General features: G+C 37.0%; 1 protein-coding gene across 2 annotated transcripts in view; it reads right to left on the minus strand.

Annotated features, from left to right (window-relative positions):
• Positions 1-27,791, minus strand: part of MINDY3 (MINDY lysine 48 deubiquitinase 3) — a 54,964-nt gene that overhangs the window by 3,841 nt on the left and 23,332 nt on the right. For both annotated transcript variants that reach the window (XM_082044109.1, XM_082044110.1), the window contains exons 10-13: positions 26,610-26,690; positions 7,144-7,216; positions 6,251-6,323; positions 1,082-1,169 (exon numbers count right to left, since the gene is read on the minus strand). In XM_082044109.1, the coding sequence (XP_081900235.1) occupies positions 1,082-1,169; positions 6,251-6,323; positions 7,144-7,216; positions 26,610-26,690 (315 nt within the window). The remainder of the gene's footprint in view (positions 1-1,081; positions 1,170-6,250; positions 6,324-7,143; positions 7,217-26,609; positions 26,691-27,791) is intronic.

Raw genomic sequence — 27,791 nt, forward strand, 5'->3', positions numbered from 1 at the left:
ATGATGAATCATCTCTTAATGATGTATTCAGTCCCTACCATCTTTGGCAGTGCAGTTCTAGTGTCTTCTGAATGACCAGATTGTTCCATAGCACAGAATACTACATCCAGACAGCGCTGCAAAACCCTTAACAAAGACACTCTTGCTGAAGGCATTTTGAAAATATTAGTTTCACATTTCCTTGGTTGTAAAAATTAAGCCATATAGTTTCAATGACACGTTAAGCCACAAAAGCCTCCAAAGTACTCCTCTCAGCCCCCTTCTGGCCTCCATCAGGGTAGCTTTCTGTCCCTGGGGAAACCCTCTCTCTTCTGCCAACACAAGCATTTGCATGGCCGTGGAACAAGTCTCCACAAACCTACAAAGGGCGCGCTCATCCAACCAGTTCCCTCTTCTGGTTTATCACATATCTGTACCAAGAGGGTCCTGGTGGCAAGAAGGAGGGAGCATGAAGGCAGGAAAATGTGACCACAGGGAGGACAGGACAGTGGTGCTGGGTGAACGTGTCTATCTTAATGAACATATGGAACAGACTGAGAGTTTGAAAATATTTCCCATTACCCTGGCAGATACTGACTTCCATATATGATAAACATAACCCTATTATGACTTTTCGTTAAACTGTCACAAATTTTACAGTATTAGGGAACTACATAAAAAGTTTTAAATATATTTGCAACCTTTCCCAATTTGCTAGCAATTACAGCAGACATTTGTAATATTGACAAAAACAATAAGGTCACTTATTCTCAGAAAAAACAAAACTCAGATGAACTTTCTAAGTAACCAGTTCAATTTCATATGCAAAATGATTATAAGTTTCCTGAAGTTAATTTTAGAACTTGTCACTACAATGGAGTTTCTTTCCAGTGTGAAGCTGACAAAATCACAGACACCTTATGCAAAACAGAAGCCAACAGTTTGTTGTGTAATACAAGAAGTTACTTGCTGGTCAGTTGTGTTGAATGCATGCAATACTTATTACTAAAAGTAGCTCTGTGATACTGATGGAAGTTTTTCATGAATCTCAAAGACAAGCAGAGTAGACAACGCTCTACAGCAATAAAGCTATATTGATTACCTGCTCAGGGAAAAATTCTTGCAGAAAGGGACCCAGTAATATAATGCCCAGTCCTTCTGGGTCTAATTTGGTCTTCATGAGGTTTACACTATGACAAAAACATTGAATATAAAAGTATGAGTAAGACATTTTTATTCTTGCATGACTAAATTATGCTGTACTACCACAGTACTGGCTGCCAAGTATAGCAATACTATTCTATTTTTAATCATTAAGTGACAACTGCACCAGAATGGCATGCAAGTTGCCAAAACATGGTTATTTTTAAATAAAAGTAATCTGTTCTTTTAAATTAAATAAGTGATAATTCTGAAGGACCACCATATTTGGTAAAATAATTTGAAACCCATATAATACAAATCCAGGTTTACAGCCCAAAAGGCATTTTGCTGTCTTGTTAGCATTCTTGAACTTAAGATACATAAACCAGTCATCTTTTAAATACAGCTCCCTAACTGCCAAACAACCTGCTTTTAAAAGGAGATTTGAGAAGCCTCCAAGATTTTCTAAGTACACTGAAATAAAATTTAACAGATCCATTTCTTATTTACATCATGTTCTTGATGTCAGAGAAGCCAAAACAAATAAACAATGAAAATATTAACAGTACTAATCTGCATGAATATGGTATAATTTCAGGTCACTAAAAATGAATGTCAATTATAACTTTATATTTCTGTTTAAAAAACATATCTCTACAGGCATCAGATCACTTAAACATTTATCTGCATCTACCTGTCCTCTTGCCTAAGTTACAGGTTGTACCGTACACAAAAATGTCCTCAATGAGTCAAACCAACAGAGCATCTTGCCCAGTATCCTGTCTCTGACACTGGTCAGTAGTGAGTGCTTGTGACAGAGTACAACAGGGCAAACATACAGTGATATCCTTAGCCCACCCTCCCCATTTCCAGCAGTCTGCTGCTCAAAGACATCTTCAGTGACAGGCAGTATCTAAAAAACAAAGACATGTATTTTTTCTTTCCATGCACGTGCCTAATTGGCTTTGAACCCATATACACTTGTGGCATTCGATAAACTCCACTCATAAAATCAAAATAGAACTATAGACACTGGGAATAAGTAGTTCCTGATTTGAACCTGTCATCTGATAGTTCAGTTTGATGACACCTCATTTTTGTATTGTGGCAAGCAATTAAAAATTATTCCCTATTTATTATGAAACTCCTGATTTTATAAACCTCTCTCACATACCAACAGTTGTCTGTCTTTTCCAGGTTGATCAGTCCTAACCTAGTTCTTGCTTGTAGTAATGACATTCTGTACCTTTGATTAGCCTTGTTGCCTTCCTGATACCTTTCTACAATGTTCTTTTTTTTCAAGATGGAGTGAAATCTCATGCATTTATACAACGACGTAATTCCTGGAAACCCCACTCCATTCATCTATCCCTGATTATGGGTTTAAAATCTGTTTCCTGAATGGCAACTACCTAGTTCACAGCCCAAAAATGTGTCTGTTAAATTAGGATTGTTTTATCCCACATGCAATCAATCTACATTTACTATATTGACACTTCTCTGTTACCCTGTCTTCCAGTAACTTCTGCTGCTCTTCCACACCATTTTTTAGTACCTTGAATGCTTTTGTGTCAGCAGCAAACTATTATATTAATGCCTACCTTCACATCCTCACCAAACTTCACAAACCTAATGCAAATTCCTGTAAAATTCCTCTAATGATTTCTCTCCATTAAGAAAAAATGACATTTTTATCCTTTGATCAGTTATTTACCTACAAGAAAACCGTCCTTCTTATCCCATGTTTATACATGAAAGATTTACATGTGAATTTTCCCCAAGTGGGCCTTAAAATCCTTTTGTAAGTATTGTTGTCTATTTGTCACCTTCTCATTCTGGTACTGTCTGGTCCCAGGACAGTTTACAGTGGGGCGTAACCTAAAACACTTCAGCAATTTCATTCTGATGTTTCTTCAAAAACTGGGGGTTTTTACTTATCTTGACACTTCATACAGGCATACCTTACTCTGACCATTCATAAAAAGGTTTAAGTGTGGAAACCTCCCTGTAATCTTCCCCAGAGAAGATGAGAACTACTCTCTACTGTCTTCCCCAGTAAATATGAAGAGGAATTCACTACTTTTCTTACTGACTGAATTCTTTTTAATACTGGGGATCACCTATCAGAACTACAGACCTCTTGCAGGTCTCCTGGTTCTGATGGGCTTAAAAAAATACTGTTAGCTTTTATTTTATAACTTTGCAGATTAGTCATCAGAAGATTTTAACTATGCTCTACTTTGTTCTTACATTTAATGTTCCATACATGTAGATACTCCCCTGTATTTTTCACATAGGAATTACATTTTCCCTTCAGAAAACACAGTTTTAGCTTCTCAGAGCTGCCTCCTTTATCACCTCGGCTTTTAACCACCCTGGTCTCTTCTGTCAGGGGCTACGGGCAAAAGGCATCTTTCTATCTAAGCTCTTCTTGATTATTGTTGCATGTAAGCATTTTATCCCTCTGGCTACCACTTTGTCTTCATTTTTAAGTATCTTCCTTTCTTGGTCCTACCATAGTACTAGTAGTAAATTATTTGGCTTCTTTTTGTTTCTGCCTCAATACACACAGAATACATGACACAATTCTTAAGAGGGTGGTTCTGTTAAGTTCCTTGGAAGAAGAACTTTTAAATTCAAAAACACGACTCTGATATCCTATAAACTATGTTAATTTAGTATCTGAAAGTTTCACTACTCAAGTGAAACTACAACTGAGGACTTGCAAGATACTGGACTTTCTTTAACCCTTCTATTGTCCATTCTTACTGCTCTCAAAGTACAAAATTTAAGATATTTCAGTAGCTGTCTGAAACCTGCTCAAAATCTTGAAATGCTGTAACGGAGTTCTAAAAACACTGTGCTTGTAAACAGAACCAAGGCAGATTGAAGTAAAGATAATTTTGAAAATGCACTTAAAATTATGTCAGAAAATTAAAGAAAGCTATATGCTTGCTACTGAAATAGAAGAACTGTTTAAAAATGTAGACCCATACTAAGCTTTTAAGTATGGGCAGTGCATTTTAATAAATGTAATACAATTTTAATAAATTTAATACAATTTGATTGCTGTATGTTTCAACTGAGGCTTTTTCATTCAGCAAATAGCTAATGCCATTCAGTATTACTGATATTCTAGCAGAGCTACCAAAACAAGTGCATGTATGTGTTTCAGTCACTCCAGTGCCAGGTCTGGCATCTTATGACTGTTACGAATGTTGGGGTGGTGACACTGGTGGCCTTTGGGCTGTTATGGCTGAGAAGTGTGGGGGGACAAAATCCTCCAGCAGTGGTCAAATAGACAGATCGGGTAAAATGTTTTAAATCAGCTAAACCTAGATAGACAGATATACTCAAATCAGTGCCCTGAAGAATATCAGGTGTTCTTGTAGAAAGAAAGCGACAAAACAAACAAGAGAGCTGGGTTCTCAGATTTATTTACTAGAACACTAGAAAATGTTACTAAAATCACATGCAATGGCATTCAGTACTGGAATGGCTAATCCACCCTGTTGATGCACATCTGCTCTACAAAGTTTTCCCCTCTATAATTATAAACTCTAAGCAGGTCTGACTGTTATTCATCTTGAGATTCTGAGAAGCTTAAAGCCTTGGATTGGATGATCACAAAGAATTTCCATTTAGTTCTTGAACTAAAAAATGTAAATAGTACTCTTGGAAGCAATGCCTTTAATTTCATTTATCAACAAACAAAAACCAACCAGAAAATCCTGTATGGAATTTGAAATGTGTTATTTATACTTGTGTTTCACATTAAATAGACAGGACATCCAGAACCAAAAGAGGGTAGGTCCACAAGATGGTAACATCAGACAACATTTTTACTTAAGAGGAGATGTTTCAAGACTGAATATTCCATGGTTTGATTAGGGCTTTCCAATGTAGCAGGCCTTCTGACTGGCTCTTCCTATATCAATTTATATTCAATGCGCTATGGACAATAAAATAGGCCAGGGCTGTGCCACAAACACCCCGAGGGCCAAACAGCCAAATGGAAAAACTGCTGAATGCAGAAAGAAGATTTTTTGCAGATTTATTGAGATAGCAGAACAAATACGTCAAAAGAAAGTGTCTCAGACCTATTTAAACTATGGCTTTTTTCTTTCTCTCCTTTTGAAAAAATCTTTTGCAGATTTCACCACTCATTGATGTAATATGAATGGCAGCCTTTTGGTCTTGTGTTTTCTTTGGTTTTAGTTTCCTCAGGGTCTTTTGATTTCAATTTTCACTCCTATTTTCCAGAGATAACAGCTCAGGAAACTTCCTTGTACTTCTTAATATTCAAAAAGAGGGAAAATGGCATCAATCAAATTTCAGATGGCTGTGGTAAGTAAACTTGCAGCCTCCACGGACATTCTACAGGAATAACCAATTTAGACTCCAATAAACTGGTCTGTATGTTTACGAAAGAACAGAACCATCTCTTGGAGATGGGAGAAAGTTCAAGCACGTGGTTCTCCTTTCTGGGTTAAGCATTTAATGGCAAAACATGGTAAGCTTTGACACTGAGGGTTAACTGCTGTCACTGAATATTAGTCCTGTCTGTCCATATAGGATCTAAAATAAACTACCTTTTAAATTTGTTAGTTTTAACTCTAATCCTAGGAATCAAGGTGTCATTTCTGGAAACAAATTACACTTATAAACACTTCAAGGTACTGAGTGTTGGTGGAAGCAAAAGTTTAACTGAAGCCGTTTCAGCCTCAAACTCTGCAGACAGACCCAGCGGTAACGCAACACTCATCCGCCTCTGAGCACCTTGGCTGGTTCCTCTTTTGTCACCGTTTCACCCTCATTAATGCACAGAAATATATTCACAACTGCCTCCTCAATATGTAGTAATGCAGCAGGTCTGAAGGGTTTTTTGGCTTCTAGTTATCACTACTGAAGTTAGAGACATTTTAATTTGAATTCCTCCCATTTAATTTAAGGCTGACATAAATAGTTCAAAATAACATTATGTGCCCAGAATGCAAGCTACAGAAAATCCAGAAGAAACCCTAAATTATAATTCATATATAGTCAATTGAACACATAAAACCACTTAGATTATAATTAATATGTGGTTAATTATACTTCTGTAGTATTTACATTTTATTATACTTACTATTCAGGATCTGAAACAAGGTCCAGAGCCTTCATTACATCTTCTAGCAGAGTGTCAGGTATAAAACCATTATCTGAAGAAGTAGCAGAGCTTCTCATTAGGAAAATAAACAAAATGCTTTCCTGGAGTACAATTTTTTCTCAAAAATACAAATACTGCACATCCTTCTCTCTCAAATTTGCAAACAAATGGTGGGGTTCTAGAAGGAACACAGTTTTCAAACAACTCAGAAATTGTGGGTTTATCATCCATACACTTAGAAGCTTAATAATTGCTAAGAATTAAATCTCTTTGTAGCAATTTCCACTAGATACCTTGGGATAATGAATGTACATTTTTTCCTTTTAGTTAAAATAGCACCTGAATGTTAGACATGCTCCATCTTCCAAAACAGAAAATTTTCTGCATATGGCACATACATTCAAGAACAAAGTTTCATGAAGAATGAAATCATAGCAGAATTATTTTATGAAAACGTAATATAAGAGAAATCAAATGAAATTTAAACTTTATGTTAATTACAAAAAAAAACCCGTACAAGGTTAAAAAGCTTATGCTCTAAGAACTCTGCCTCCTATTGCACAACACTGTACTCAACCTCCCTTACTACTGAATTCTCAGAAAATTTCTTCATATCACTTGTAGCTGACCATATTGAAAATATCTTAAGTACTAAGTATTTCATTCCTTTCTTAATCAGCTCAGGTGTAAACAGTGGAAAAGACAATGGATTTGAAAGTGCAGTATTTGCAACAGATTTTGGAAAACATTGGTCCTATTTTTGAAGAGATACCCCACACAATGCAATATTTATTCCTAACTGGAATTTGTCTTTACTGAATGAGTAAATTCTGATTATAAAATCTTGTTTCAGGAAAAAGTACAGCCCTTACCCTCAGGGTCATATGTCTGGAAAACCCTTCTAGCTTGTTCTGAAGGTGCTTCAGGAGCAACAAGGGCCATATCCTTAAGGAAAAAAAAAAGAAAGAAAACAGAGGAAAAAAAACTTTCAGAATATTCTTAATTCAGATAATAATTAGTAAGGAAATGTTTAGCCACGCTACACAGGTTTGGACCTTAAATTAATGAAAATTTAAATACAACAAAAGAATAATTACAGTCATTCAGCAATATTGCTGACAGAGATGTAAAACAACCAAGAAACGTGTTAAAGATCATTCCACAAATTCCAAGAAAAATTTGATTTCAGTCTTTTCATGCAGATGTTGTGGCACAAAAGCTAGTTGGAGAGTACATGTATTATGTGGAGATTTAGATTTCTAGTATCATTTTTTAATATCTGAAAACACCAGAGAAATTCAGTGAGCGTACTACGTATACATTGAAACATATAAAAATTATTTAGATAGAAAGCTGTGGGAGAATGTGTTGAGGCCCATTTCACAGAATGGCAGAGCACAAATTTGTTATGAGCAGGAAAATGTATGATTTCAGTAGTAGCTGTTGTAATGCTTTTATTTATCTGTGACTTTTATCATCTCAAATACAATCAAGCTTTCCAAAACATACAGAGAGGCACATGTCTATCTCCAGCAAAAAAGCGCATCCCTCTGGTTTTAAGCCAAAAGCATTATCATAAAAAAGTGAAATTGTTTAAGTCATTAATAAGAAATGAAGGGTGCCATCTAAAGGGTAAGAAAAGCACTATTCAAGATATCCTTTAGTTTAAAAAGATACGAAAACTTGATGTTCAAATAGAACATGAAACTCCAAAATAGAGCTCCAAAAACTGCTTGCTAGAAGTACTTAAGTCCTACATCTCCTCTTGCAAATTTGTGATCACTTTGCTCTAAGGGAAACACTGCATTTTATAATACCCTCTCTATAGTTTTTCTTCCCGTCAAAGCAAAAATTTAATGTTACCTGCTATGCTATGAACAGCAAACACAACCCCCCAGAAATAGCAGCATTGACATCACTCTGAAAAACATTAAAACCTGGAAATACACTTTTGTTCACAGTGTATTAACTGATTAGTTACAAATCAAAAAGTTACCTTAAACTGTTTTACAAAGTATACATAATCTTTTTATTTCCAGTTTATTTCAACTTTGCTTTCTGAAGATGACTTAGATTTTCTTGAAAGAGAAAATCACATCAACATCCTCTCATTATACCTGTATGTGCCAAGGGTGAACTTTGGTCTAAACTGTACAAGTCTGTATTGCTTCATTAGAAGGAAGGCACAGAAAAGAAATCAGAAAATGTAAAATTAAAAGATGCATAGTGACTTACTGTTCTTTTACCAGATTAAGAAAACTGCTTCAGGAAAATAACAGAAACAAACCATATATTTGACCAAAATTCCACTCTTAACTGCTTTCTTGTAATAGCTGACTTCAAATCAGCCAAGAATTTTAAGTATACACCTAATGGCATCCAGCATATACTTAAAAAACTTCCCTAAATGAAAGACAACTGCTTAGGACACACCAACAGGGATGACATAGGACACAACACACTTAAAAATAACAGGCCACAATTTTACTTTGAGCACATGAATGATACAGCTATCATGGGCCTAAGGTGCTTATAGTGGGGGTTGCAGAGCTCCCCCCTCATTTCCATGCACAGGAGAGACAAATACTTGGTCTTATACAGGATCATATTAGACAAAAAGTTGAAAGGAGACATCTGCCCTGTCTTCCAAGGCTCTAGATCACCAGCCCATTATATTTTCACTCCTAAGGGCTGCTCCATTGCCACTTGATCACAATGCAAACATCTACACTACCAAGTGATGCAGCGCATGGAGGGAAGGATTTGGGTTCAGTTTTCTGTGATGTATTAAGGGCATCCACATCACATCTTTCTGGCAATGAGGCTCGTGCCAAACATCAGCCCACAAAGCACACTGTGCAGGAGCAGAGATAGCTGCTCTGAGCCCTTGCGTTCACACTGCAGGCTGAGCACTTTGGGCTTGTCTCGTTTGGAGAAAAGGAGGCTGAGGGGTGACTTCATGGCTCTCTACAGCTTCCTAAAACATGGAGGTGGCGAGGGCGGTGCTGAGCTCTTCTCTCTGGAATCCAGTGACAGGACATGTGGGAACAGTTCAAAGCTGCGTCAGGGGATCTTTAGACTGCACATTAGGAAGCATTTATATACTGAGAGAGTGGTCAAACACTGGAACAGGTTCCCTAGAGAGGTGGTTGATTCCCCAAGCCTGTCAGTGTTTAAGAGGCACCTGGACATGCCCTTAAAAACACAGCAGAAATTTTGGACAGCCCTGAACTGGTCAGGCAGTTGGACTAGATCATTCTGTAAGTCCCTCCCAACTAAAATTATCCTATCCTATCCTATCCTATCCTATCCTATCCTATCCTATCCTATCCTATCCTATCCTATCCTATCCTATCCTATCCTATTCCTGTAAAATTTAAGAGTTGGTCACATATTACCAAAAAGTCTGGAATACTCCAGAATTGGAAAAGTTTCATTTTGGGGGGGTCAATATTACAGAAAATATTAAGCAGGGGTAGAGTTCTCAGTTTTAAATAGATGATGCCATAGTATACAGAACATAATAACCAAAAAATGACCAGTGATTTTTATATTTAGGATTTAATTCTAAAGAGGGGATATATTTATGGCAGGTTCTTATTAATGAATTAGCAGCTCACGGAAGCAGCGTAACAAAGGAGAACTCGTAAACAAATTCCCTGCTTTGGAAGGATATCACCAAAGTAACTTCCAGCTGCACAGACAAATTAACTCCAATGCAAACTACACAGTTCTACTTCGGTTTAAGGGTATGCAGTTCTTTCCACAAAATCTTAATGTAATCCAAGAGTAAAGACTATAATTTTTGTTGTCCTCCCTCCAAATTATCTTGTTAATGTAGTACTTTCTATAGTTTCATGTGATGCAAAACAGATTTTAAAAAATAAGTCTCCTGGAACTACCAACAAATTTTTGATAGTTCAACAGCAAATAATGTGCACTTCTGTTAGCTTATTAATTTTCCTTTGTTACTTCACTGCACATATACATGGAAGAATAAGCCAACTGAATGTATTACACTCAGTAATGAAAATTCTCCATGTCTTTCAACAGAACTTTTAAATATGGTAAAGCCTCCCAATTATTACATGTTAATGCTTTTTTATTCATTAAGTCTGATTTACTGACGCTCTAAGGAAGTAATTTCAGGAAGCAACTTAGAAAAGTTACCTGCCTTGGAGAGATGACCAAACCCCCCTCCCCCCTCTTATCTTCAAAATAATTCTAACCTTTCACTGAGACTGTTATCCTATAAATAATAACAAATGCAAGATTTTAATCCTGTATATACAAATCCCATGCACCTCCTAACTTATCATGTCATTTGTTTCCAGTATCAAGAAAACTTTCAAAGTTCAACTAGTCTGTATATCTGTATCTGGGGCGCGGGGGAGAAAAAACGTAACATACCTCCTTCAGGCAGCAAAGCTGAAAATGTGACAAACATCTAACAAAAATGTATATCAGCTGCCCAGGCTGACATTTCAGTATATGTGCCAAAATATACCCCCCCAACCCAGACTTATGAATTGTATTTTGATGTATTCCATGCACTGAAAGTTCCATATAAGGGAATCTCATCAGCAGTTAATTATAATTATTTCCAATAGTAAGTGCATGTCCCAAAATCGTGTTTCGCTCACTGGCTCTTGTGATAAACAAACAAGGCATTTTATGTTACTTTGAAAAATTATTCTCATCAGAAGTACCAGCTATTTTAAGATCCCATGTTTACCCTGAGAAAGCAAAAAATACTCTTCATAAGTTTTAATGAAAACATTCCAGAAGTTTTCATTCTACAAATCAAAAGCAGAACATAATGGCAAAGCTGCACTCACATCCTGGCTATGAATTTTTAAAAAGATTCTGCCCCGAAAGTCCTGCTTCCCTTGAAAATTAAATCTGTTCACATATGGACTGCTGTTCTACACCACTACTGTTGAGTGATACACTGAAGAATTACATACTGTAGTGCTAACTTTCTTCTTAAAAAATTGCTTAAGGACAATATAGAAACAATGATAATTTATCCAACAATTTAACTTGCTACAAGAATACTGATTATTTAATCCAGTCTTGTATTACAGAGAAAAGTGTGCATTTTTCAATGCCATAATCAGTGGCTTTCAAGCCAGCAACTTTTCCAAAATGGTTTCCTAAGAAAACAAAGTTGATGGGATCTCTGAAACCAATTCCCACCACTCTAGCTGACTTCTGAATCCATTGCCCTATTTCAATTTTATTCAACAGAGGGGATGGAGTCTCACAACTGGTTGCTGAAACCGGAAGCCACACAGGGAGGAAAGAGACGCGTTTGTACTCCCAGGCAGGGAAGGCAGAACCCAGCTGCGAATCACTGTGCTCAGCAACAGGGAGACAACCAGTCAGCCAGCACGGGCACAAGCCTGGACTTGTGACCGCAGGCCTAGCTGCTGTTGGGTGGACCATCACAGGAGGCACGTGGTGGGTTACTGAAGCAGGTATTTGTGTGTATGGGAGAGGGAGACAGAGAAGGTAAAGACAAAAATGGAAAGGAAAAAGGTAAAAAAAAAAAAAAAATAAGAAAAAAAATTAAGGGTGTAGGAGACAAGCTACTGGAAGACAAGCTTCAAGTGGTCTGCTCTGTTCTACTTAAGGCACAAGTTAAACAGGGTGAAATATAATACCCATCTCTTCAACCATGCATGCCATCAGTGGCAGTTTTTAACAGTGGTGAAGTAAAAAGATAAAACTCAGATCAATCCCAATACTGTGAGACTACCCAAGCAACACCCAATGCATGGTGAAGAGGAAAGAATGCCACTTGATCTCACTGTGGAGTTGTTCAAAAAGAATTTGATTCTAAATGGAGGTAAGATTCTTTTGGAGATTATCTTTTGAAAGAGAAAAGATGCTTCATCCAATCCTACTGATGTACAACATGACTGTACCATTATGACTTGGATGCACAAGTCTTCCACACATGACCAGAATGCATTTCAAACTGGATAGCACTCTAAAGTAAGAATGTGAAGCTTCAATTCCTCCTGTGGCTGTAATCCATCTGCAATGAATCTTCAGATCCATAAAAGCCACATCCAATGTCAGTATTCTGGAGGACAAAGAGACTCAGAAAAAGTCTCTTTTTCAAATGCTGAAGGGATCCTGCCACCAAAGCCACAACTGATGAGGTGCTCTTAACAGCCTGAGAAATAACAACCCACTTAACTGAGGGAGAACAGACTGAATGCAGCTTTATTTAGGGCAAAGGAGCAGAAGAGTCATATGCAGCACCACACATACAAATGAGGTGAAGTGTCCTAAAGGTGTCAGATACAGTTTTACTTGCAGAAACTGGCTAGGAAGTGAATTGGAGAAGAAAATGTAATGTAGACTGGTGTCAGTTCACAAGTAGGAAAGCTATCATTGCTCCAGAAGTAAAAAAAAGTTGAATGTCTTGCTGTGATATAAAATTCAGTTGTTGACTCTCACTGAGACTGAGAAGATTAAACAGAACCTGGGCATTGCTTAAAACTAAATAAACAGCTTTCCTGTAGGTCTTCCTAGGAGCCAATTATCAAATCAAGGGAAGAAGAAGAATCCTACAGATCCGAAATAAGAGGCCGTTATTATCGGCATACAAAGAACTGAACAGGTATGGAAAGGCCATAGATCTTTTTTCCTCTTAGGCACTGCTAAGTAGAAGCTGAGATTGCTGAGGTATTTGGTTACTGGCTCTAAAAATACTCATCAACATAGCATCTACTGTCAGTTTAAGCAGAGTATTGTGACAGGTCCCTGAAAAGGGACAGAGTTGGAGAATTATGCTGTGGCAAAAAAACCAAATGAAATCCTACAGCCCCCACCTATGAAGTCAATACTAAAGCATTTGATGTTATTTGACATCAATGTGATTTGAAAGACTCTGAACAGAGGGATGGCCAATGAAGACAAGTTCAGGATTCCCAATTCTGCTCAGGGACATCATCCACAGCAATAGTGTGGAAGGGCCACTGCCCATCGTTGTTGCAGTGACAGAAGTATCCTCTCCAGGCTGCTTACAATGCTTTTCTTCTGCTGGCTGGTGGAATATGAGATTGTTCTGTGGCATATTCTATGAAAGAAGGTTTTAAAAAACGTCAAACAACTGGAAAATACCCACAGAATACTTTAGGGTGTAGAAGATTTTCCAGCTTGAGGCCTGTACATGGAGGAATTGAAAGAAAGGTCCTCGACTTAGCTGTCTCTATACAAGAGCTCTGCAGCCACATATGTTTCCACTTCAGGATGTCGGGTGTCAAAGATCATATCCTGGATCCTCTTCAGCCTTGAGCAGGGGCTTTTGGTCCACGTAGGATCCAGAAAAAGCCAAAAGAAAATAATTTCCTTGAACAAAAGAGGGAAAAGACAAAAAAGGCAGCATGCCACCCCCAAGGTAGCACGGTTCTTATCATGGGTCAGAAAATATAATACAGGCCTTGTACTTCAGACCAGAAAAAGATGACACAGTTTATCTGAAAGTGTTCATCGACGGGCAGAGGTGGTGGTGGAGGAGAAATTCACACAAAGCAATTTGTTTCAACAAGGTGGTTGAAAGGAAGCAAACTGGCTCCAGTAGCACTCTGCCTTGTGAGTAAGAGTGGAAGGATTATTGCCTTTACTTTACAGTACCTGCAGTACCTGGCTGGTGCTGCAAATGGAAGAGTTCTCAACAGGGCAGAAGGAAAAGCCACACATGGACGATTATTTCAGATCCTTTTTCACTCTCACCCACACTACTCAGACAGAAGAGAGCCTACTTGATCCAAGGGTTGGGTGGGGCTGTGGGGGAAAAGCAAACACAAACCAAAACCAAAGAGCAAGAATTAATAACAGAAATCTACAGCGAGCAGGCTGTCAGCCTATCCAGCTGGAAAGCTGGGCTTTTAACATGCACCCAGCTAAGTCATGGAAACCACAATATCTGCTCCATTCCTGTGGGAGAGGATGGTTTAATGAGACAGCCAACAAAAAAGCCAGCATTGCAGTTTTTCAAAAATAAGAGAAACTCAAACTGCAGCAAATACGTGTTTAACAGTTACACTGCCACAGATGTTGGTGGTTTAGTTCAAAACGTTACAAGAAGGCAACAATTCACTTGTTGACATGTAAAAAACATAAGGGCTTCTTCACCATGTTCCCTGGTTTGCAGGACAGATGACAAGAGATTACTGTAAAACAATAAAGATTAAATATACAGTCATCATTTTATTCAAAGTTACTAACTTGGTTTGCTCATCATCACAGGACGAAGTCTTTGTTTTGAAAACAAAAATACATTACTGGAATTACAGACCAAGAGTCAGCAAATTTGAGTTTACCGGAATTCTTATCTAATTACTAAATTACATATTCTTCAGCCACAAATTTAATCTGAAAAGGCAGCTTTTCAAACTACCCGTTGTCTGCTGTCTTCAGATTTCCCAACCCCCCTCCCCAAAAGACAGAATACAGTGCTATACAAAAGCCAAACTTTATTCCTAAGAGGAACCAAACTGGAAGCAGGCAAATTCCATGGTTTATGACTTCCAAAAACTTCAAAATGTAATTCACTCAAGATGAATGGTAGCTTCTATTATCATGCTACGCTTTTTTTTTTTTACTTTAAACATTTCATATTTGCATTAAATATTATTTCTATATCTATTTCAGCCTATAGACATGAAGCATTTGCTATAGAACCCATGGTGAGTATTAATCACAGAATCACAGAATGTTAGGGATTGGAAGGGACCTCGAAAGATCATCTAGTCCAATCCCCCTGCTGGAGCAGGAACACCTAGACGAGGTTACACAGGAAGGCATCCAGGAGGTTTTTGAATGTCTGCAGAGAAAGTCTTTTTGGCAATTACAATAAGGAGGTGGGAAATGAAGAAGTACAACAGGAACATTTACCAGCAGAGTTAAAAGCCAGTGAAGATGTACTGCAAAACTTGCAGTTCTCACAGTACTGTAAGCTGCAGCTAATGTTGAAATCAGCTTCAAGTGTTCAGTTTCCCACTTAAACCACATAATTCTCTCTTGGGATGATGAAAACCCTCTGGTTTGCTTCAATCCAGAATGATATTTTTGAAAATGGACCAGAGAAATTATTTTGTAACGCAAATATGACAAAAATATTTCTAAAGGACAATTAGTAGCCTGATTAATGATTCTAACAGTGATATCTTATGGCTTCACACGTGAAATGCATGAGTTCTATGAAGTAATTTAAAAAATATATTAATAATGACATGTATTCCCTTGTTATTTTGTACTGTTAAGTTGTATTTTAGGGAATCCTCATACACACGGGTTGATACACATATGGAGGAAATACTAAAATTCCCAAACTTTACACATTTTCATGTATTATAAAAACAGGATCTCCTCTTTTTTCATATTTGAATTTGGTACTTCAGGTAGCTAATTCCAGTAGTAGCGGAACAGAGCAATTAACTACAAAACGCAGCATGTTTATTCCTTTAATTAATACAAAACTTGTGATATTTTTCTCCTTAAAGCTGTCTTATACAGTAAAGTGAAACTCACATATCACTCTAATGACATTAGTTTTCTTAACTCTGCATAGGCAGCCACTGAACTTTTTGTCTCTGTACATCCACACTGTCTCAGTATTTCCATATCAAAATCTCTTTAACATATTCAAGTCTTGGACTGAAAACTTTAGGACCTCTCTGTAACACAAACCAGCTATTTTTTAAGTACATGTATAAATGTATATGCATATAAAGATTCCCTAAGCGATCAATTGGTAGACCAAAATGGCATTGGACTATAATACAAAATAAAATGCAAAAATATATTAATATATTTCATGCCCTTCCTCCTTAAAACAAAGTAACACTAGAAAAAGTGCACTTATACTGAACTCATGTTACTACCCTTTTAGAAAAAAACCCAATATATTATTCAGATAGCTAAACAAATGTAACTTCTGGTGTCAATAAGAGGAGAAATAAAGACAGAAAATTATGGTAATGTCTTAATATCACTAAGTGGTGTTCTCCTCTGCTAGGAAGACCTAAAAACTTCCTCCACCATACACAGTCGCCCCCCCTGGCTTTTGTGTATTTTTTTCCTCCTTCCACATTTAGACTTTCAGTTCATTCATTCCCATAATCTGAAGTAGAGCTGCCTTAAGAAAAACATTATTCTGTATTATTATTATGTACACAGCAAAATTGCCATCAGCATGAAAGAAGACAACACAGGGATGAAAACCTCATTTTTTAATGCTTCTCAAAAAGTGGTTAGAAATGGATAAGGATAAGGGTATTTGTGACTGCACTTGTAAAAGGTTTATTTCCTGACATGCGTTGGTTTAGCAACCTTGACAGTCATGCATATTTACTTGTTGAAAAAGTATGGAAACTAAACTCAGCTTTTTTCCATTTCCATGTGCTGAGGCTGCATCTTATCACTAGAACAGCATCTTTTACCTCTGCCTTATCTCTCTCATACATACAGTCACGCCGAAGTCTGATGTGAACACCAGAGCATACCATTACATTTACATACTTTCTGGAAAGGAGTATTCTACTGCATGAAACACACACCCTTCCTTCTGTTCTCTACTTGATGCCAGATTAACCATTAAGAAAGCTAGTATTTTCTTCCTAATTGTTTGCGTACTATTCAATGATTGGCAAACCAGCAGGAGATGAAAGTGCACTAAATTTACTGAAGTCAAAGCTTTTTAGCTAAGACTGTAGAAGGTCTTTAGGGAATAAAGGAGAAACTTATGCCTCTCCCCTCCATCTACTCATGAATACTGAATGAACTACAAATTGATTAAGGTGTAATAACAGCTGTTCCACTATCAAGAGTGCTCAAATAAAAAGGATAGGTTTATTATTTGGGGGAAATTAGAAAAATATCCAAATACACAGAGAAAGCTAAAGTGTAAAATCATTTTGAACACTAAAAAGCCAAGGTATAAACATCCAAATGAAAAAAGGGTTTTTGAAGCAAAGTTGTATTTTTCAGGCCAAGATCTACTGTGAGCCTTTAACCATTAACACATACACAACGCGGAAGCCATCAGACACCAGAAGGATTCTAAGTTGTGCTGTATAATACTCAGTAGCAATAACCCAATAGAAGGAAGGGTCTGCAAATCAATTACACAAAGACATATATATATAAACAATACCTCAGTTCAGAACATTACGAGCAGACTGGAATAGCTGCCAACATAGCTGGTGCCAAATGCAGAATCAAGAAGGCAACTGGTAAATGTTAATGCATTGAGTGAGGTGAACATGCCTTGTGACTCAGAAAAAAATGAAAAAAAAAGTAATGTAACATATGACAGCGCGTTACATTAAAACGTTGTATTTAAGAAAACTTCAGGTCAGTACTCACTGGCTGGCTGTATCCTATTGCTATCTGAGCAACAGCATAAACAATACTTCGCTATTTAATATACCTGAAAACAGAACTAAAGTGATAATTGTGGCAGAATTGAGTAGTAATTGTACCTAGAAAGGCTGGGGCACCTCACTAGTGGAAGAAGCAAATGACGGAGGAAAAAGTCATCAGCAGTTTGTTTTTCACTTGATTTGGAATTAGGAATAACAATTTTTCACACAACACACTTCTCTAAATATAAATTTAATTGATACTTAAAAACTGCAATACTATTAAAAACTCTATCAATTTATTCAACATATTTTAATAACGAGCCGGGATGCCTATTTCTCCAAATTTTAAAAACAAAATATCTACCCGTCATGTGATGACTCAGGCCCAATGTCTTCGCTATTGTATCAAATATAGCTGGAACCAACATTGGTTTCACACCTAAAAGGGATACAGAATGACACAATGATGTTCTCCGCCTTCGTTTCTCTGCTGTATGTTGACTTTCAGAATTTACTCGATACGGTGACTTATAAATTATACAATTGCATTTAGCAGTGTCTTTGACACAATTACTATTTGCAAGTCGCTCTGCATATAGTACCAAAAAGAAAGAAAAAAAAACAAAACGTGTTTCTTTAAAAATCAGCCTTCCATATGATAGGCTAATATACATACAAACTATATGTTGCTCATACCCTCCTTTCTGAAACAGGAGGCTATAAATCCTTCTAGATGCTACTAAGTACTCTTATGGGGCAGGACCCAATCCATTACCTTCCAGACCCTGCTTTCAGCTTACATATGAAAGTCATTTATTCTAATATGAGGAAAAGGAAAAAATACTGCTCAGGACTGCTGTGCCTAAAAATGGACAGTAAACGAACCACCATTTTTACGCTGCTTTGTGCAGTTTTCACAACAGGCGCTTTACACATTCGCCACTACAATCTATTCCACTATCATTTAAGCTATGGTAAAAATATAATTTAATGGAGATGACTGCAGATTAGTCTCAAGTATGTTCCCAGGGCCTACTGATAACATTCGTAAATCAGACAAAAGTTTGTTTCTTAACCAACTGAAATGCAAACTCAGCAAACTGAAAGTAAACAGAGCATTTGCTTACAAGGGAACTAGGAAGTTGGAAAAATGAATAAACAGATAACTACTAGAATCACTTTTCCTAGTTGTATCTAAAATAGACATGCAATGATTAACAATACAATGTTTCTAAAAATGGTTAGTGTGATATTCATGGTCATTACTTAAGCATATTTTCTTTGTAAGTCTTCCAATTCTGAAGTGCTCCTACAATATATTACATTGAGAGCTTAGCAGTGGGAGTGTTTTATTTTGAATCTTTAGATCGAAATTTTGCTGGATCAGAAGTTCCTACTGAAACTGCCCCACACCCCATTTTACAAGTTTTCATCTATTAATAGGTTTGGAAACAGCATGCGAGAAGTCAGTGCAAAGTCATTCTTTCATCTGCCTCAGCACAAACCAGTATCAAAATGTGTAACATGTCAGGAGAAAGAATTCAGTGACACAAAAATTGGAACAACTCAAACATAAACACATGAAAAGTGATATCATCTAAGCAGCCCTACTCTCAACTACTTCATACATAAAAACTGAACCTCCCCCTCTGAAAGAAAACAGATGGATGAGAAGTCTCTTCCCAAAAGGAAGTAATTTGCTTATTTGCTTAGGGGTATATACAATTACATTTCATGGTCTGTATCAGGCAACCATGAACAATGTCCTTAAATGATCACTGTGAAAGCTGTATATAATGGGATAAATGGTAGAATTTTTCTAAAACTTTGGAGAACATACAGATATGATTAAATGGCTGAAATGAATCAGAGAATTATGGTAAACACAGTGAATGCAATTCTTCTAATACAAGAAATCCCAAATAATTGATTAAATTAAAATTCACACTCTTACATCTCTCAGTTTAGTGACCTGTACATTACAATTTCTGTGTCTCAGCTCTTAGAACAAATAATGCAAAACCTCATGACTGAGTTATCTCTTTGTGATCTCAGCGGTAAGTCCTCACAATTGCTGCTCATTAGTACGGGATCCACAGCAATTCTCATGAGCAATACAAGCATTACAGGACCTTGACCTAATTCCTACATGTTCTCACTTTGGAGTTTTTGCCACAAGTTACCAAAATGCTGACCACTGCCCAAAGATTCACTTCTCCAGTATTCAAAGACATCAACTTTATTACGCAACTTCAGGAACTGGAAGAACACCAGAATGCTCTTTAATACTTTCCACATGCAATTTTCACAACATATATGGGTATATTATTGTACTCTGTTCTTGATGAAAAATAATCATGTGGCCTTAGATTCCATGGTTATGACTTTATCTTCCTAGCTCCACATTTTTAGTTACAGTACTTGCCTAGAAAAAATGAATTCTCTATAGCTCGATCTCCAAGGCCTCTTTAAAACTGTGTGGCAGGGACTCATAACACTCCATCCTCCCAAAAACACCTCAAAGAACCCAAAATCCTGAGTAACGAGTCCTTCCTGACCCTCGGAAGATGGAGTGATGATCCCATATCACCAACCCTAAAATCAGAAAAACCAAGTCAGGATCCACTGAAACCCTGAAAACTTCAGTACAGCCTCATGATTTTCTTTGATTTAGGATAAAATAATGTATGCTATAGTGTTTCCAGTCTACTGCATTTGAATAAAATTTGGCATCTGTAACATCTATTACTGGATTTCTTCTGGCACAATGACCTATGGGTCCTAACCTTCTAGCTCTGCAGATCAGCCACACCTGTGCACCACAGACATGTCCACCTCCATCTTCCTACTCAACCCTTCTGTGGTCCTCTGCATATCTCTGCTCTTCTTGGAAGTCCAGAGTTCTCCAAGACACTTTGTAGGCCTGAAAGTATGTCAGGGAGGTGGCAAAATCAGAATTAGTTCCTCATGTCTTGGACTGGAGAGGGCATATTTGGCTTCTTCACAACCTTTTCTTCTTTCCCAAACGTTGTGCAAAACATGGAAAGGAACATGTCCTGCAGAAAGTTGCTATAGCCACTCCAAGGACCTTTAGTTTCTCCACTATTCAAAAATTCTTTTAGAACAGTTGAAGTACAGACCATTAAAAACTAAGAGGAGACAGAGAGATGGGATTTTTCCTTGCAGCTATCACTGTTCCTTGCTCATTCCAACGTTATCACAATGAAAAGTTTAGACAAAATCTAGAAGTCACTTGGATAAATACTGGTGTGAAAGTCACTTAACATGAATGAAAAAAACACAAGTTTCCCCCCGAAAACTTCCCAAACAATAAACAAAGAAACCACCCAGAATTGCCGATTCGTAGAAACACATACCTGTAGAAGGAACAAATTCATCTTGAAGTAAAATTTGAGTAGACCCACAAAGAGCAGAATAACGTTTTACAGTTATGCTCTGTGATCTTGCAAAACTACAATAGGGTGGATACCTTACGGAAGTATTTTATTTTGAGGTGCCCCCCGCCAACCCTGAGACCTCGAAGTTGGCCTTTTTGCTAGGAAACTTATATGGACAAAGCAACTGTTATAAACTGGTGCATTATTCAGAGCAACTTAAATTCCTTTAGCAATGGCATTTACACTATGATGCTTACACCAACCAGCAGAGTAACTTCAGTTGTCTTTGAGGGTCCATAATTCCCACAGGAAACACCCTGTTCTAACATAAACGTTTAAAAGGGGTCTATTCCTGCAGAAAGGAACTCTTAAATTAACAGCTAATATAAATATTTGAAGATTCTCTGCTGATTTAGCCAAATCAGAGCTATCGTCAAGAACAGAGCAGCATTCGTCTCCCTGCTCTTAATCAGCACACAGAAAACTTAAATCCTACTTTAGCCCAGAAGTTACTGCTGCAGTTGCCTCACAAATCTCTACTCTTTCTACCAGATATCCAGACTATCCCAACCACAACCAACTGCATTTATTCATGGAAAATAAAACTCTGAAACCACACACTCTGTAACTATTTCCTGAAGTGGAATTCTTCAAAATCTGATTTTGATTCCTTCTCTGATGAAGACTTTTTCAAAATTTGATTACCTGCATTCACCGGCCATGGGAGCAAAAAAATAAAAGGAAGGGTGGTGTAGATATTTTTTGCTACCTTCCCAAAGTAGAAGAGTTCCTGAGTTAAAGGGTAGGTACAATTTATTTGGATATCCACAGGTTACTTTTGCAGAGACCAGAGCTGTTAGCACATACTAGTATTGGCTGAGTTTTTGCATATAAATCTTATTTTCTTTGATGGCCATTGACATTTTCTCTTGATGTTCTGAGACTAAATGCTATGCCCAGTAACACTCCCCCTAGGACTGTTCTGGTAAACACCACTGACCCAAATTCAGGATCTCGTATAGCAGTGTCAGTGTTGCTCAGGTGTCCCTCTGTTGAACTTTGATGAAAAAGATTGTTTAGGGAGAGAAATCAATGTTCTTTCTTCTGAGAGACAATACTATCAAGGATGCTGAAGAAAGGCCCTGAGAACACGAAGAACACGTTACAGTGATCAAAGTTAGAAAAACAAAAAACCGTAACCCAAAACCATAAGTACAGTCCCAACACAGCAAAACAGGCACACTTTCCTTGAAAAGCAGTAATTTGTTACTTATTCAGATGTCCCAGCAAGGAGTTTCCTCTGGTTATCTGATTTTTTCAAGTCTAGTAATGCTACAATGCTGCAACCGAAAATGGATAGCCCATTCTGCTGTGGCCTGTGTGCTCCAAGACCTGGGAACAGACTAAGGGAATAGCTGAAAAGTTTACCGAAGTGTCCCCAGGGGCAGCTTCAGTCACCTGAAGTCACCAGATATACACTCATTCTATGCTGTCATATCACTTTCCAAAAATCTGAATTCAAACTTCCATACCATATGAGTTTGCATGTCAGCAGATAGTACTGAGAAAGCAGCTATTAACCTGCTGTTGTTGATCTTATTGTTTGCACTGAAACATTTTCTTGTAATATTTCACATAACATTTCAACCTGTTGGTATTCTTTTATACAGTGTCTGACCACACTCCAACATTCCTAAAAGTTCTGAATAGTCTCAGGTTGTCATAACTTCCTACGTTACGAGTATCCCAAAATAAACAAGAGCTGACCATACAGCATTTGATCCAGACCATCACAGCCTTATCCCTGCATGAAATAATTTAGAGCCACCCCCCTTCTCACTCTTTTTTCCCTACAATAAAATAAAGACTGTAACTTTAAAGTTGATTTTTAGAGGACATTTACAATACTGTCTATTTGCCTTAGCACCATCTGACAGAGCATGCAGGGATACTTAGTGTGTCAAATGAAAACTTCTTTGTTTATTTTTGTTGGCCTGAGGCCATTTGAAAGTTTTCTTATTCACTGAAAGGGAGAGCAGGGAGAGGCAGAAGTGATGGCTGCTTGCATTTCAGTGCCACTTTTTCAGTGAAAATAGACCTTGTTGCAAATGCAGAGTCCATGACCACTAGAAGTAATAGCCATCCTTATTTTTTCAGTAAGTGTTAAATTTGGATTGCTGATCATCAAGCAACTTTCTGGCCTTACATACACACAGTTGTAATTGAAACAAAGAAAATATGCTGGTACTAATTAAGTTCCCTGCTAACATTTGTCTCCCCTCCCAACTATTCACACAAGTTTTTTCAGCTCTATTATTATATGCATATGTATCAGAGTTCTGAAGAACTATTAGGCAATACAAATGTTTGCATGTCGTTTCCAACTCATTACATACTCATCTGCATACAAACTGTAGTATTTTTGCTCAACACAGTCTATCTTAGAAATGAAAACATGGAAGATAGGAGGTGAAGCTTCATTTCAGATGTTTCCAGATTCTATTTCTTTGTCTAGAAAGAACACTTCCACTGAAGTGGGTGATAGTGGATCAAAATATTGTGATGAGTATTCTCGTGCACAGGAGACTGTACACTGCATTTCAACTTGTTGTGTCTGCATGGTTGCCTCCAAAATATCTAATTAATTGTTTGGCTGCTGACAGGTCAGCTAAGTCCCAGGAAGAAAAACCACTTGTAATCTCTTAAATCAAAATTGCTCTTTTAAGGAAAAAAAGATTTCTTAAGTTGTTTCTTTCTACCTCCAATTTCTTGTAGTAAAATGAGGCTAATAACATCTCTGTACATATCAAATGAGTTTTGACCATCCTGATGTGGAGATGAAGACCATGCAAATAGAATTAAATTTCTATTATTTTAGTAACACGGGAAACTGCTGACCCACTCGTAGACTTTTGTTAAAACTAGGAGTTGACTCAGCTGTCACCATTTAGGGCTATTTCAGTTACAAGAGAACTTAAGCCCAATTACATGCTTTAGTTAATTTATTTTTATTTTCACTTTAAGCTATAAGTGTGATCTTCAGCCCAAAGATGCTGTGCTGCATTTTGCTCCTTCATTAAAATCCACTGAAAATGCAGAGAGTTTTAGAATGGCAGCTATGGACAGATCTATGCATTTTAGAATGTATGACTGAAAAACATTTCTTTGAAAGTCACAAGTCCAGCAGAATGGTCCACATTTAATGTAAATATATTCTGGCACACAGCAATAGATGTCTATAGTATTTAATTCAAAATGTTCTGAGACAGAAAATCAAAGTGGATGGTGGGAGGACAATGTTTATTGCTGTGCTCCACCTCAAATGCAGAAATCTGGGGGAAGTACCTGAACACTAGAGAGCAGCAGCCAACTTTCTTTGAGTGGGGTGGGATGCAGAATTTAAGTTAACTCTTCTGCTTGTTGAATCTCCATGTTCGAGAGAAGTCCACAAGACAGCTATGACCCATTCCCTAATTTCCCCACACTGCTCGTCCATAGTGACAGTATCCTAAGACAACTGCTTTTTTCTAGGTTTCTAGGCCAAGTTACTCAGCTAATGACGAAAGTGACTGCTATTCTGCTTAATTGCCTAATAATTGCCTGATATTCTTCTTTTCAAACATAAGGGTGTAGGCTCCTGTAAATCATGTGCAGCTTGAAAGAACTGTATTTTTCTTCAAACTTAATCTGCGCTGCTTTTGGCTCCAGACTCCATTTTCCTCGTTCCATTCTGAAGATTTCTTTCTCATGCAATCAAACTCGCCATCAAGCTGAAGTTACGTTCTCAGTATCAAGCCCCATCTAGACAACTACACACACCACTTAAACAACTTGCTGACTGACCATTGGCAATGAATTCAAGCTTCCTCCTGTAGTTTTTGGCAAGTAGCTTCAACAGATAAAATAATGGATTGCCGACAAAATTCTTATTTCCAGTGAACCTGACATCTCTGCTCTACTTGAAATGCTCACCAGTCCTCACTTTAGAAAGGGCGAGGTCAGATGTGCAAACTATATATTCAAGGACTCTCGGAAGTTTTACACACCTTCAGCTCCCACTTCTTTAATAAAAAAATTCTGGGAATTTCTTTGCCAAAAGCCCGTTGCTTCCTTTTCCTGCTTTTTAGTACCTAAGATATTAATCAGAAGCTGAAGCCTTCCCCAGCTGAAGCAGAGCTCAGTGAAAAAAGAGGAAACAAGCTGCATTGGAGGCACCAGATGTTGATGCCAAATTACTTTAAACCCAGCAAACAGCCCTCAGCCTCTCCAAAGAAAGAGCATTACACATGGATTTCTACCTTGAAATGGTCACCACAGACACAAAACATCACAAGGTATAACAACATTCTGGACAGGTACACTTGACTTGTACAATGGAGTAATTATGCCTATTTGCATCAGACTGCTACCTGTACAACACGGTACTGACTTCAACGGTATAAAAATTGTGGATAAAATTTCAAAACTGAAATAAAAAAATTACTAGGAAAGACTGTTTGGGGAGAGAGGAAGGCAGAAAATAAACCTCAAAGGATGATAAGGATTCTTCTGCTACCATGGAGTAGGGAAGAAAGAGCATTTATCAGACACAAGGAATTCAGGGAAGCTCTAGTATAGCATTTGCATCAGAAACTGCAATAAAATAGAAAATGTGTAACACAGACTAATTAATTTAACAGATTTAAAACTTAAGTTTAAAGGTAAACAATTCTGCTACACATAAACTTCCAATGTATTGTGTGGTTTTTGTTGTTGTTGTTTTTTCTACAAGAAAAATCTCATGGGTTTTGTGTCCTCTTTTTAAAGCTTAGGTCAAAGTTTTCTTTGAGGAAATCCAACAACTCAAGAAATTATGCCTTTAACTTTGTCATATATTCTCGTACTTACTATCAATATTTGTACCCACAATACTCATTCATTTTTGAGATATTAAGTACAGGAAAGTTCATTCCTAATAAATACTAATAAATATACTAGTAAGTACCATTTAAAGTTTCAATTAATACTTTTAATCAGAAACACATGTTCTATACAAATTAAAAAAGTAAGGAATACAATTTACAATCTTCAACTAAAATAGAAATTGTTTCCTCAGAAAACTCATCTCAAGAGCATTTAGTATGCTCCACAGATTACAGTACGTAACTGACAGAATAAATGTAAGAAATTATCATAACACTCCTGATATCTATTTTTGATCTAGATTAAAATTTGTGAAATTACTGTCACTAAAAGGCATCCACACAACTATTTTCTTTTAATATCTCTCTTGCACTACAGAAATTGAAGACAGTATTTATCCCAGGTATGGTATTCTAAAGCATACCCTTCCCCCAGCCCAATAAATTAAGATAGAACAAAAGACTTCACTAAAATTTATGAGATATCATTAAACCATTTGAACAATTCTGTCCTCAAGGGAAGGTTTAATTAAAAGGTTTGGTGACTACACTTTTACATTAAAGCCACATGAAACTCACATTGTAGCAAGATCTGAACTTTGAATTTATGTGGTGTTTATCTGCCTGAGGTTATCAAAAATCACATCTAACATACCTTGGCAAAAAAGACTGTGAGGTGTGTTTCACTGCCAAGTATCCAAATGGGAAATTTTGGAGACTTCAAATATGAGCCAACCTAAAAAGTTTAAACAAAATCAGAAACACAAAGCAAATCCAGGAAACTCATCTAGCTACTGATCAAGTTAATGACAATTCAGTTAGTGAAGTCCCAACTGCTCTGAAAACTGATATAAAATATCCAATAAAATGACAAAATAGTGTGAAATACTGAGATTCTGATTTTGATCACTGATCCCTGTTTCACTTGGAAAACAACATAGCTTATGATAATTAACTGAAATGAGACATCAGTGAGAAAGTTGTAACAACAGCATGCCTTATCCCAACCTTGAAGACATGCTTCAAACTCTGCACGAGTAAGTATTCCTGTCCTTAACAGTACTATAATCAGATGCTAAATGAGGTAGAAGTCCACCAGATTTATTAGCTGGTTTTGGATGAATCCATTCAGAATTAACATTTATTTAATAAATGAAGGCACAGTTAGTTACAGTCAATACACCAGCGCTCTGCAAACTGCATTATCCTCTTGATTGAAAAGGAAGCAAAGAACAACCAAAAGCCTTTTGAAATTAAGAGTATTAATGCTGTTTCAAAAGTAGTGTTTGTAAAGCACAAAATTTCTCAAATAAAAACCTTAAATCAAGAAATTCTGTGTCACAACAGGAAGAAACTATATGGACTAGGTTGCACTTCAGTCACAGATGTTCACAGACGAATACATAAAGTAACTTTTAAGTCTTGAATATACTATATTCAGAACACATTTACTTAATAGTAGTTTTACCATTTTTACTTATGGCTATTTATTTTAAATGGAAAGCAGTGATAGCATTAAAAAAACCCCACACAGTGTTCACAAGCCACTTTGGGACTTCACAGTTTCATAACTATCCACATAACTTGCAATATGCTTTATTTTAGTAAAAACATAGGCTTCTAACTAGCTATATTACATTGGTGCAACAAAGTTCTTATTCAAATATCATCAAACAACATTTACTCAATAAGAAGCATTTAACAATCTTGTTATATACCTGTTTTAAAATATTATTATTCACAGTTTTAATTGGAAGTTGAACAAACTTTGGAAGTTCTTTAACATCTCCAACTGTACACAGTGTAGCTTTTAGTAACACTGTTAAAGACGCCCATG

This window comes from Streptopelia decaocto (genome assembly GCF_964273445.1).
Source record: "Streptopelia decaocto genome assembly, chromosome: 2".
NCBI lineage: Eukaryota > Metazoa > Chordata > Aves > Columbiformes > Columbidae > Streptopelia > Streptopelia decaocto.